Source organism: Clytia hemisphaerica, unplaced genomic scaffold (assembly GCF_902728285.1).
Source record: "Clytia hemisphaerica strain Z4C2 unplaced genomic scaffold, Clytia hemisphaerica genome assembly, whole genome shotgun sequence".
Classification (NCBI taxonomy): domain Eukaryota; kingdom Metazoa; phylum Cnidaria; class Hydrozoa; order Leptothecata; family Clytiidae; genus Clytia; species Clytia hemisphaerica.
Window position 1 is genome coordinate 1,763,669 of NW_027104166.1, and position 12,954 is coordinate 1,776,622.

The 12,954-nt window shown below is 34.8% G+C and overlaps 2 protein-coding genes across 3 annotated transcripts in view; one reads left to right on the top strand and one right to left on the bottom strand.

The window, feature by feature from the left end:
* Positions 1–1,008, bottom strand: part of LOC136814266 (ral GTPase-activating protein subunit alpha-1-like) — a 35,814-nt gene extending 34,806 nt beyond the window's left edge. For both annotated transcript variants that reach the window (XM_067070784.1, XM_067070785.1), the window contains exon 1: positions 708–1,008. In XM_067070784.1, coding sequence (XP_066926885.1) covers positions 708–825 — 118 coding nt within the window. In that variant the 5' untranslated portion in view covers positions 826–1,008. The remainder of the gene's footprint in view (positions 1–707) is intronic.
* A 2,782-nt stretch (positions 1,009–3,790) lies between these two features.
* LOC136814273 (inactive tyrosine-protein kinase 7-like) lies at positions 3,791–12,924 on the top strand. The gene is made up of 9 exons (XM_067070795.1): positions 3,791–4,029; positions 7,043–7,333; positions 7,506–7,769; positions 8,111–8,419; positions 8,718–8,984; positions 9,357–9,635; positions 10,439–10,576; positions 11,011–11,390; positions 11,661–12,924. The coding sequence occupies exons 1-9, from the start codon at positions 3,987–3,989 to the stop codon at positions 12,192–12,194; spliced, it is 2,505 nt and encodes an 834-aa protein (XP_066926896.1). The 5' UTR covers positions 3,791–3,986; the 3' UTR covers positions 12,195–12,924.
* Positions 12,925–12,954: the final 30 nt, after the last annotated feature.

Below are 12,954 nucleotides of genomic sequence, written 5' to 3' on the forward strand. Positions count from 1 at the left end.
CTTCTACAGAATCAACGATTTTGCCTGGAGGGAAACAGCTGTGAGCTGATTTCATTACCTAACTCGAGATATTTCATGTGCAAGTTCAACTTTTTGCCTCATTTCCAGACGATCTCAATCGAACGGAATCGACGATCGAACCAGTTAGTCGAATCTCAATCGAACGTCAAAATTTTGGGTAATAAATATTCAATTGGTTCAATTGTTGTTCCACTGGTTCGATCGTCAATTCCGTTCGATTGAGATCGTCTAGCTTTATTCTTGCAGCTTCCCAACATCCAAGCTCTCAAACATCACAAGCCAAATGAAATTACTTTCGATTTCCCGTAGAAATCATGCAATGAAAAATCCGGGGGTCAATGAATTGACGATCGAACGCAATCGAACATCAATCAAATGCAATCGAATATCAATCGAATCTGAAAATTGCGGTAATATTCGACTGAGATTCAATTGCGTTCGACAATCGAATTTCAATCGGTCGATTGCGTTCAATTTGGTTCGATTGTTGATTCCGTTCGATCAAGATCGTCTGGACATTTTGGTCTAAAATTGATCATAAATTACATTTTCTGCGTAAAAATGTCCACCACCCTCTCCTCCTCAACTAACAGAACTCCTTACAGTTACACAAGTCTTTGCCTACCTATCCATTTAAAGGCAATCTTGACCAAATAAAATAATCACTTAATCAGAAAAATACTCACCAAGTGTTGCTCTTAGAGCTTTCAAGCGACCATGGATATCCCTTCTTGAATCTAAAAATTTTGTAGTATTTTTGTTCTTCTCTTGACCAGGCTTCTTTGAAGAATGAAACATTGACATAATGTCAAGCTACATTCTAAGAATAAAAATAAAGTTCTTTCAAAATACTTTTCAAAAGTCTTGCGTTATTGCCGCAGTATTCTATCTTGATAAAAAGTCAAGAGTCAATGTAGAAATTTCTGCCTGCTTGATCAATTTTTGTTATTTTTATCGCACGGTACTTCTCTGCCATTTTGAATTTTATTTTCGTGGTCAATTTCAAACTGAATCCTTTTTAAAGTCATATTTTATAAAATTCCTAGTGAAAGTGACCAAGATACGATAAAATGGGCAAAATTAGAAGACGGGTGTTTTGGGCGGGAGTAGAGGGAGGTTGTTTTTTTTCTTCTTGTTATTCCAACAGTATTTTGATTTGAAGTCAAATTTTTCAATACTTTTTGAAGTACTTTTGTCCACTTTTGTTTTTTCACCTAAAAGAATACTTTTTGTATTTTATTTTATTAATCTTTTTAAAGATATATTTTCATTATTCAAAAAAAAAAAAAAAAAAAAGTAGGGAAGTTTCGAGGGTTTCGTTCCCTTCGTTTTGTATAAGTTTCCCATTTCCGCACTAAGATTCTTGTCCCTTGTCCGGAATCTTTCCGCTATTTTCCCCTGGCTGTGAATCTTAGTAATAAGGAATCTTAGTGCGGAAATGGGAAACTTATAAAAAACATAAGTTATCATCTATGGTTTTGATAATTAAAAATAAACAAATAAAAAAATGTACAGGTATACAACAACAAAATCTAAATATTCACAGTCAGCGTTCTGTTTTCTTATCGGGGAAAACTTCGTCAGGGAAAAAAAGTGACGAAATTTTGGACAAGTGACGAATATTTTCCGATATTTTCCCCGACGAAAATTTTCCCCGGCCTTAATGCGTTTACCAACTACCAGCAAGAAACGAATTTTTCCCCGACGAAGTTTTCCCCGATAAGGTATTTTCATGTTAAAGCATGTTGTTCAGTTTTACAACTAATAGAGCTCAGCTGTCCACCGGTGTTTTATTTTGTATGCGCGTGCGGACTCTCTGGGTAATCTAATCGATATCTCGGCATCAGAAAGTCCTTTTCCTCACCTTTCTTTCTTCGGAAGTTTCCTCGGGAAAATTTGCGCTCTGACCTGGAAAAAGAACCGAAGCGAGCCGAAGAGCATCTGTATGGTGGCCCATGAGAGCCAAGTTAAATTGTTTTGACATTTCTATAAAAAAAATTCAAAATAATTTATTTTTCACATTCATTTTTGCAATAACTTTTAATTTAAGTTTTGAACTAAATTTTGATTTCAAAATTGATTTACTTTCTATTTCCGTTTCAAATTAAAAACGGGTTTGTTTTCAAAAACGATTTCCAACTCAGCCCATCGAGGCCATGTCATTTTAAAATCAATTTTAAATTTTTTTAAATGAATTGATCTGACAGCCCATTGAGGCCACTCATAGAAATGAGTAAATTTCAACAGATAAAGTTTCTTTTGATAATAGAACGAACCAGTTGTTTGTTTTATGGGAGGGGGGGGGGTCACATTGGGGTTTCCTCGGAGCCAAAAATATTAAGGCATATGGCGGCAACATGAAAGGGGTTGGAAGTAAATAAAACTTCCCTCTTATTACACTCTTTTTTTTTTTTTTTTTTTTTATAAGAACCAGTAAATTTTTGCTGAGGCTCGGCTGTTCTTAATTTTTTGGCACTTTGAGCCTTGAATTGTTCTTATTTTGTTCTTATTTTTTCCAAGGTAAAAACAAGTTTTGGCTATTTACTTTACTATTTAGAGGATTTTAGAAACCAGGGCAACCAGGGATTCTTTTTGCTATAACTCTCTAGCTTCAGCCTCTCCACTGTTCTTAAATTGTTCTTACTTTTTGGCATTTTTGAGCCTCATTGTTCTTATAAAATTGTTCTTATATAAAAAAAGTGTATTTCCTCTCTTCTCAATATTTTTCCTTTCATGCTCGCATGCTGCATATTAAGAAAAAATTCGACTCTTTATTTACACATCAAAACAAAGGCTCTTCATGTTCCCCATTGTTTGATGAATAATTTTGTCTGCAAAAAGAAGTAAAATTTTCAAGACAATTCAACCCACCAGCCAAACAATGAACAATAGAAAGAAAAAGCACTGTGACGGACAAAAAATCTCTCATTTATGGTACCATAGAGCACTGGAGTAAAGGATATCATTTTATACTCTCCTACACATTTGTAAAAATGTTTGGGGTTTAAGCACTAAGTTGTTTTGGCCTTGATGGGCCGTGAACTGTAAACAAACCAATAAGTAACCATAGTAACTTCAATCTTTTAAGCCTGTAGGGGTCTGGAGACAAAGCTGTCTTTGGCACTGATGGGCTACGTGAGAAAAGTGATTTTAAAAATAAAAAAACGAAATGCTTTTTAAAATGATATCGAAAAGTAAATGAGAATTAAAATAAAATTTAAATCATTTGTGTGGCCTTGCTGGGTCGTATTTTAACTTGTTTTTAAAGTCATTTTGAAAACGAAATTACTTTTAAATTGATAAATTTATAAAAAAAATATTTTTCTTAGTTTTTCAATAAAAAATTACTTGGCACTTATGGGCCACCATACATCTGTGTGTTGCTGTCTCTTGTCGGAAAGATCAAAGGCGGCATATCTGGCTTCTGAAAGGTCTCGAGAGAAAACTCCTCTCGCTAAAGTGCGAAACGATGGAGTGCTTTTAATTGCGCTTCATTAATATGAATGTACGCTTATAAAAAAGAAGTTATCAAAATATTTCAATCATTTGATTATTTTTGATTGTTTATCATCAAGAGGCCATCTATATAATTTATTGATAAAGTGCTAAAAAAATAAAACAATAAAATGTCGGAATCTCCCTGTGATGAACTAATAAAAGGTATAATTGAAATATTTATATCCGATTTATATACATTCACGACACGGATATGCTATTAAACCACGTGATCACTTTTGATTTGTCTCTCCGTTGCAGAGCTCTTTTGCGACCAAAACATTGTTCAAGTAGCATGGCGGACATGGCGGTCAGTTTTGAGTGAGGTATTAATTCTGTGGCAAATTTGAAATGAATAATTTATAGTGACCAATGTTATTAAAGAAATGACTCAATAAGGAAAGAAATACTTCTCAACTGAACAATATTTTAACGAGAAAGAACATACAAAAACAACGAACGAAGCAGTCATGTTTATCACAAGCATTTTTCTTGTGGCACTATTTTCAAATGGTATGTTTTATTTGTTTGTTTATGATGGTAGAATTAGAATCTTGTTGATAATCTCATTTCAAACATGATAGAAATTTTAATTGTTAAGTGTACTAAGTTGGATTAAGATGAGGCCTTTTTGCTTTTTCCAACCACAATGTTGTATACAAGTCTTTTCACTAGAGACTAGACAGCTCCAGGATTTTAGGCCTTACTCTTGGTCTTTAGGACTAGGTACTGCTATAGGTAGCCACTACCACTAGTTACCCCACCAGGAATTCACTTATTGATACAATTAAATATAGCTGCTAATAGAAAGTAAAACACAGTTGATTGGTTTAGATTTTAGAAATGTCCTGGGATTTCAACATTTATTTTGAAACTTAGTGCCCCTGGCTGCTGAAGGCCCTGGACTAGGTGCATTGAGAATAATGCCTTACTGACACTGCCGTAGCTAGCCATTTTCATGTGGCGTGTTGGCTGCACGGCATACTCAAACGGTAGTGCAGTGTAGATAGGTGATAGACCTTTTCGCCTTTCCATCAGCCATATTGAATTGTATGCAAAAATTATGGTTGCCGAATTGCCGTGGTGAAATTCCCTTAGAAAGTATGCAAAACATATGCAAAAAGAAAGTATTAAATAAAAACTTACATGCATAATTGGCATTATATTAAAGTGTAATCTTGTAGAAGAAAGATTAAATTTGCTTCTCTTGAAAACTAAAAACAATTATATTCACTCATCTCTTATAACAAGCACTTCAAAAGACCATAACATTAGACAGAAACTCAAACTGAAAAATCACACACGAAGGTAAAAAACAATCCTTATTCGGCTGACGGCAAATTATTCTCCTGGGAATAGAGCCGCCAAATGATCAAATCAAAACATTGATAAAGTGTGACGTCATAATTACTGCTTTCAGTTTGCGTGTTTTGAAAGTTTGATGTGTGTACTCCGTTTGTGGAATTTTTTAATGGCATGAAAACAGAATATGCGATGTCTTTAAGAACAAATTCCTTAAAGTCTTTTGTTGTTCTGTAAATATTTCCTTTTGGATTAAGAAATTCCATCTTTTATTGTTCTAATGATTATAATATTTATTTATAAGATGCTTTGTTGTCTTTTTAATCTTTGTGTAAACTTGCAAATGTTTTGCATATTTTCCAACTAAATCCAACCACGGCTTTTTCGTTCCTCTATTTTTGCATACAATTCAAGATGGCGGACGGAAAGGCGAAAAGGTCTATTGTGCGGTAAATTTTGATGTTCGCGGCGCAGCGTGTCTCTACAGACGCATGTGTAGACACAAGTCAATTGTTCGGGGAACAATAGTTTTCCATCCCCAGACATTATATTTACCCCATACTGTCCGTGGTATTCAATAGAAATTATCAAGCCTATTCCAAAATCTTTAGTATCGATCAATGGTCAGTTTTGTGATAAATCAATCATTTTAGAGAAAATCGATGAATAATCAGTCAATCAATCAGTGTAGACCTAACTCTTCATACAAAAATTACGGGAAACGCATATTTGGACTTTGTACCCTATGCTGCACTCAAGCACTTGAGCAAAAATCCCGCAAAGGCGGGACAAAAATCAGTTTTTTGAAGTTTGCAAAAAAACGCCACATAGAAGATCTTTCAAATTCAGTATGTGAATAGAGCAGTAAAAAATACAACTTTTCTATTTTTCCTTTTTTTTGCAAAAGTTCTAGGAATGAAAATAAAGGGATAATGATAATTGAATACTATCTATTGATGATCCGCGGCACTATCGTAAAGCTAGAATCACTTCGCGTACACTTCGCTTGAGAAAATGATTGACAGATTGAAGTTTTTTATCCCCGCGGCGCGCACCGCGCGGGAGCTCAGGCGCTATGCGTGAGTTCTCGACTCAATCCTCGGACCGCGCTAAAAATGGGAAACTGAGCTGTGATAATTTGCATCCCCTAATTGGGTGTAGAATTGACAAAAAAAACTTGCCCCTTGAATCTCCTGCACCAAGAGTTTAAACTTTTCAACTTTTTTCGCTAGGCTGTGCCGCTTCCCTATTGTTCTTTTTTAAATAGTCAATCAGAAGAGACATTTAACTCTCTTGTACTATGTGCAAAAAGACATCAACAATAGAAAAAAGAAAAAATGTGCAGCATATCTCCCCTTTATTTTGGATCATCGGAATAGGAAAAGTGTTCAGCGACCAAAACGCCTGAGATGTGCGCCTTTTTCGACGACCATAAAATGCTGAATGGGTAACGACCTTTAGACAATCCCCATGTCTTTTTTATCAAGGCTTATGATATGAGCAAATTTTCAGCTTGACCCAAATTGCGATCAACTGTGGTCCTGAGGTTGGCTTTTTCATTCTTCCAAAATTTAATGAAAAGGCTTTAAAAAAAAAAAAGAATAGCTGTCTAATTTTTATGTCCAAAGTGGGCTTTCCAAAAAAGGGTAGCAGACAGTGATTTTTTAATTATTCCTAATTGTAATTTAAAAGCTTATAGGTTTTTTCCTAATCATAATGCCATGTTGAATAATAAAAAATTCAGCATTAAAAACAAAAACCATTGACTCCATTTTATGCTAATTTTATCCCTTATCTTCAGTCCTAAATCTGTGGATCTAATTTTGAATTATTTTTGTCAACAGCTATCCAAAATCTAGAACTCAAAGCTTGAAATCAGTTGGAATCTCTCTACTCACTAAGCTTTATATACCTTTTAAGATGTTTTTATATTTATTTTTAGTAAATAAATCTTGTTTTTATATGCAATTTTTAATTTTAAGTTTATTTTTTTTAAGCCAGATACATATATTTTTTATCACTATTTATTTACCTTATATTTATATTCTTTTCTAGATAATATTTGTGAGAATAGGTTTTTTAACCTCCTGTAAATTATCGAATAGAAATAGAAATAGAAATAGAAACAATAGCACATTGAGGCATAATTAATTGAAACTGTGTACTAAGTTTTTGTCTTGAGTTTTAAAGATCCATTGATTTTATATGATTTTCATATTTATAGCCAATGCTTTGACTGTTCAACTATCCAAGTCCTCTGCCGTGGCTGCTGTGGATTCTACTCTTCTTGTGGATTGCGTCACCAATCCAACAGATGGTGTGAATGTGTACTGGGAAAAAGGAGGTGAAGCTGTCCCACTTCAACCCACTTCAGGAAAAGAACCAGAATTCTTTTATATGAGTAATAACACTTTAAAGATCACAAAAGTAAAAAGACGGCATGCTGGTACCTACAGTTGTTTTGCTAAACATAAAACAGAATTTAGATTTGCTGAGTTCAAAGTTGAAATTATGTGTAAGTCAACTTCTTCAACCTTCGATATTTGAATAATTATTGAAAAGATCTTTTTACCAAAGAGTTAAAGGTGCATTATGAACTTATTTTTGAATTTCACCTGATGAACATGACATGTACATTGTACTGGAATTATGATATAAAGTATTATAAACTTTCTTTATTCAAACAGATATACAACAGGCGAACCCGCTTGAACCAAGAAAAACATACAGCGGTGTGGAAGTAGAAATGCAATGTATACCTCCACTTGGAAAACCAAATCCAAAACCATTATGGTTGAAAGATGGAAAGACATTCTCCGATCCCAGGGTTGATCAATCCACCTTCACTCTGAAGATTTCCAAAACGCAGCTTAGTGATACAGCAAATTATACTTGTGTTTCAATGGGATATAAAAATCGAACAACAACGGCTTCCCTTACCGTTTATGAAAGTAAGAACGACTCTTGTTTTTTCTTTATTGAAACATAAACACGGGGTACACTACGAACATTTACTACTAAACACTACTAAACATTAATATAGTCCCTCCCTCCGCTAGGAACTTAAGTTATATCGCACCACTGAACTTTCCAGATTCATGGATATTCAACGACAGAAAGGATTTTAAATTGAACGACGCTTTTAGAAGACCTTGTCTTTTATAATTAAACATTGAAATAGAATGACTCTCTCGTAAAGACGAGTGTGTTTGAGGAAAACGTGTCTCATTTTGTGAATTCAATGGTTCTGATGGTGTGTTCCTTAGCATTATGAACATTGTTTGTTTTTCAGAGGGTCCGTTTTCAGTCAAACCTGAGAAGATAAACGCTACTGAAGGTGATAAGGTGGAATTCAAATGTATCTCTGGTACCAAACCACCCCTACCATTGAAATGGTTCAAAAGAAACAAACAATGTGATGACAAAGGGTGTAAAACATTAGATGAAGATGTCGACCTCATGTCAGATGTACGTTTCGTAAAGACTGATGATGGAGTGTTGACTATTACCAAGGTTAAACCAGAAGACAAAGCTGATTATGTTTGCACGAGATTTCTTGGTGCCACTACAGAAGAAGCTGTGGTCAAGCTACATGTCATCAGTAAGATACTTTTGAATGGGATGATTTTCGTACAATTGAACAAAGTTGGTTAAGAATGAAAGGAAATTGATTTTTTATTGTTTTCAATGGCATGTCACGTACCCATCAAATCGTTTCAACCTTATAGGGATAACCTCCAGGGTTTTGGTCACGTGATATATAGGCAGTTCAAGTAGTTTGTATATAACAAATACCAATTTTATTTAGATGAGACCAAAAGCTGTAAATCTGTGAAACCTCTGTTTAAAAGATGGTTATTTGAATTCAGTTTACAGTAAAATATCTATTTTGCTCTCAGCCCTCATCAAGATCGATTTGAAGCCAAAAGCCTCTATCGACATTGACTCAACCAAACCACATACTGTTGCATGTCCATACCAAGGAGTCAATCCCAAATCAATTTCATGGATTCGCAAAGATACAGGAGCTCTCCCATCTCACATGAATGTAGATGGATCGACTTTGGTCATAACGAAACCTCAATTATCAGACTCAGGAGTTTACACATGCAAGATCGTAGGGCCTTTGAATTCTGACGAAGCCACTGTTAATTTGACCATGTACAGTAAGTGCTGTGTTCTTTTATCGCGTGTCCCTTTCTCAAATTTGTTCAAATGGTAAAAATAATCGCTTTGAAATTCATGATATGCACCACTGTAATGACTTCACAAAATTATACAACTTTTCTGTTTTGTTCCACCCAATACGTCACTTTTTCTATTGTTTAAGTGACGTATTGGGTGGAAAATTTTTAAAGTTCTCAGAAGACTCTCCAGTGGTGCATATCATGAATAGGAGGTTTCGCTCGTTCCAGATATCGTTGGATATCTTGTAAGGAAAAGGACTTAAGTCTTCACCTCTAAATAGATTTTGATTTTCGGAATCAGAATTCCACTTGCTCTAATTGCTTATCATCCCTTTGTTTTTTATCTTCTAGAGGGCCTCAAGTTCATCAAGAGACCGTCTAATATCACCGGCTTCGTCTCAAAACCTTTGTGGATTGATTGTGTGGGTAGCGGTTACCCCGAGCCCTGGGTTTTCTATTTTCGTATTGGTAAAGGTGGAGGGGAACTTAACTCGACATATTTCACCACACATAAAAATGGAACATTGTACATCCCCAAATTGAGAAAAGAAGACCAAGGAAAATACATGTGTATCTTGAAGAATGATCCTGGAGGTTCAAAGACTTCACAATTTGAGTTGACTGTTAAAAGTGAGTTTTACTAGCAAAATTAGTTCCCGCCAAAATAAATTCTCGGCAAATCAAATTTTTTTTTGTATTTTGCCAAAAAATAACGCATGAAATCTATCAAAATTGCTCAAAATAAGGCAAATACAACAGAGTCAGCCTGTCATTCGTCAAAATTAGTTCTCGCAGGGGGGGGTGGTCTGTAGTAAAATCCAAGACATATATGAGTAGTAAAAGGATTTTTACGAATTTTTACATACCACCACCCAGACTCTTGGAAGAGGTATTTTACTACCCATTGTAGTAAAAGTTTTTGGGACAATTTGTCATGGAGACCACCTATTTTTTGGTTGCTTTTCGGACTAATTTTACAGGAAAAAGCTAAAAAATGATTATTTCTGTGACACAGTGTGACACATTTTTCACTTGATGTTTTGCCCTTAGAATTAAAGTCTTTTTTATATTGACAAAAAAAATTGAGAATTTTTTGTTTGCAGCAAACAACTTTCCAACAGAAAATTTTTTCAAATTATAAAAATGTTCCGATTTTTTTCAGAAAAGTCAACCAAAGAATTAAAAGAATTACAAAAATAGCTAAAATTTGCTAATTTTACCAGTTTTAACTACCCAGGTAGTAAAATTTTGTTTCGATTTTTCGCCACACTGCCACCGTAGTAAACGTCATTATGTCTGAGATTTTACTATCAACCCCCCCCCTGGTTCTCGCCAAACTAAAAAATTTTCTAGGATTTATATGCCCGGTCTCTTGTTCCATTTCATTCTGAATATCTCCTTACTCAAGGACAATTTTCCTTCTCTCTTTGTAGGTGAAAACGAGAAAGCAGGAGCTTCATCACCTATGCACCGAACGATCGGTATCGCTGTCGGGTGTGCCGGTGTCTACATCCTTCTCGTTATCGGGCTAATGATTTACTGTCGGGCACGCAGAGCCAGACTGTTGAAAGGTAAGAGATTCTTTAGTTTAACGTCTCACGGGTACTCTCTTTATTATGTTTTTGTAATGTTTTGAAATATTTCTTATAATCCGAATCGTTTATAATGCGTAATACAGTAATAACGGTGTTATATGATAATACGATACGATAACTGTTACGGGTTTAAATCAGTTTGTATTGTATATAATTACATTATTTTTTTCTTTTTTCTACTATGTTTGAATTTAACGTCTAGCGTGCTAGACCGACTGAACCTTTTTTCATAGGTAAGAGGGAATTGAAAAGAAAAGAGGGTTTTAAGCTATTTTTTTGCTTTGGAAAAATAGAACACAGCTTATTAAATTAAACTATTAAACTATATTAAATCAGATTCCAAGTTTTTTCAGATTCAAATTTTTGCCGGATTGACCAAAGTCATAAAGATTTTTCAATGTTCCCTTCAGGCATAATTACAGAAGTTGATGGTGAAGGAAAAGACCCGCTCATTGGGAATGGAAATAAAGACATCCCATTGGATGATATGAAGAAGTTCAGTCAGTGGGAATACAAACGTAGTGGATTAGAAGAAATCGGTACTCTCGGCCACGGCAAAATGGGGCGCGTTTACAAAGCGAACGCCGTTGATATCCGCCCGAGCGAAAAGCGCACTTTAGTGGCGGTCAAAGAATTCAATTCGGACGAGAAAGAGCATAAAGATGAATTCAACATTGAGATGGAAATGTTTACACAGTTAGATCACATCAATGTTGTCAAACTTCTTGGTGTCTGCATGAATGCATCACCTCCTGACCCATGGCTCCTCATCACTGACTTCGGAGAAGAGGTATTTTTGTGTTTATTTTTATAGCCTACTTAGGGTTGAATTCTTAACCCATACAAACTACGCTGGGTTGGTTGAACAATAGGGGTAATTGTCTGTGAGGGAACTTAAATTTCAATTTTTTTTTCAACTAAAGGTTACTTTTTTGAATTTATTTTCTTAGCCTACTTTAGAGGGTCGAATTCTTACCCTTACAAACTGCACTGCGAGGGAACTCAAATTTTCGAATGGATCATTTTTCAACGAAAAAATATTTTTTTCTTGATCTCACAGGGTGACTTGAAGGGTTATTTGGATCGCAACAAGAATTTGAGTATACATGAGCGACTGGACATGAGTATGTGTGTAGCCAATGGAATGGATTACCTCATTGCACAACACTACATGCACCGTGACTTGGCTGCACGAAACTGCGTGGTTCGAGCCAACAAGAGCGTTTCAATCTCCTTCCTCAGTCTTTGTGAAGATACATACAAAGATGATTATTTTAGTTTGAATGATTACCCCGTCCCTCTTCGATGGTTAAGCCCTGAATGCATCCAAGAAGAGAATTATTCGGAGAAGAGCGATGTTTGGAGCTTCGGCATCACAGTGTGGGAGATCTTTAGTAATGGCGATCGACCGTATGCAAATTTTGATAATGACGCTGTCTTGAAAGGTGTTTGTTTAGATTTGAGGTTGACTAAACCAAAAGACTGTCCAGACTCTATATTTCATATTATGGAAAGTTGCTGGCTCAAAGAGGCCAGTGAGCGACCCTCTTTCGCCGATTTGAAGTCCGCAATTAACGATGTTAAAATAGATTAACACTTTTTTTCTGAATTTGAGTACGTTTGGACATATTAACAGCGAACGTCCAGCCCGAAGGCTTATGATGAAAGCCTGGATCCGATTTGAAAATATTGACTATCGAAGGCAAGGAATATTTTTCGTTTTTAGAAGCACGTTTTTATTTTTATTGTCACGTATTTTTTTAAATGCAATTTTTTATGCAATAGATAAACACAAAACATTCTTGAACTTCCAGGAAATTGATTGATTTGTTACTCTTTAGAAAAAGTTGTCAACGCACTTTGCTAAACCTCGCCTAGTTTTTAAACTATTCTTTTACTAGCATATAGAAGCACATTGAACTTAGTAGCTAGAACATTTAGAATAGACAAATATTTTACATTTATGATCAACATTGCCGGCTGGAAAAAAAATTAAATAAGATTCAACAAAATTTGTTGAATTTTGAATTTTAATTGAGATATCTGTCTCAAACACAGCAGGCTATTGGAGCTTTTATTGAAGTTTTTTTTTGGAGCTCTCTTTGTATTTAATAACGAATTTAACGAGTGCTTTTATTTTTTAGTCATTTTTGTTACTTGTTTGTTTATTTTTCGAAATTTATTTAGGGTGATAATTTGTCCCGGACAATTTAATATTTATCATTTTTACAACTGCTAGTAGATATGTTATTCTTTTTATTCTTTCTTAGTTTTCGTTTGTATTGTGTATACTTATTTTTTGTGAACATAATTTTTTTACCCTTCTTCTGTTTTTGTCCAGACTAAAAAAATTA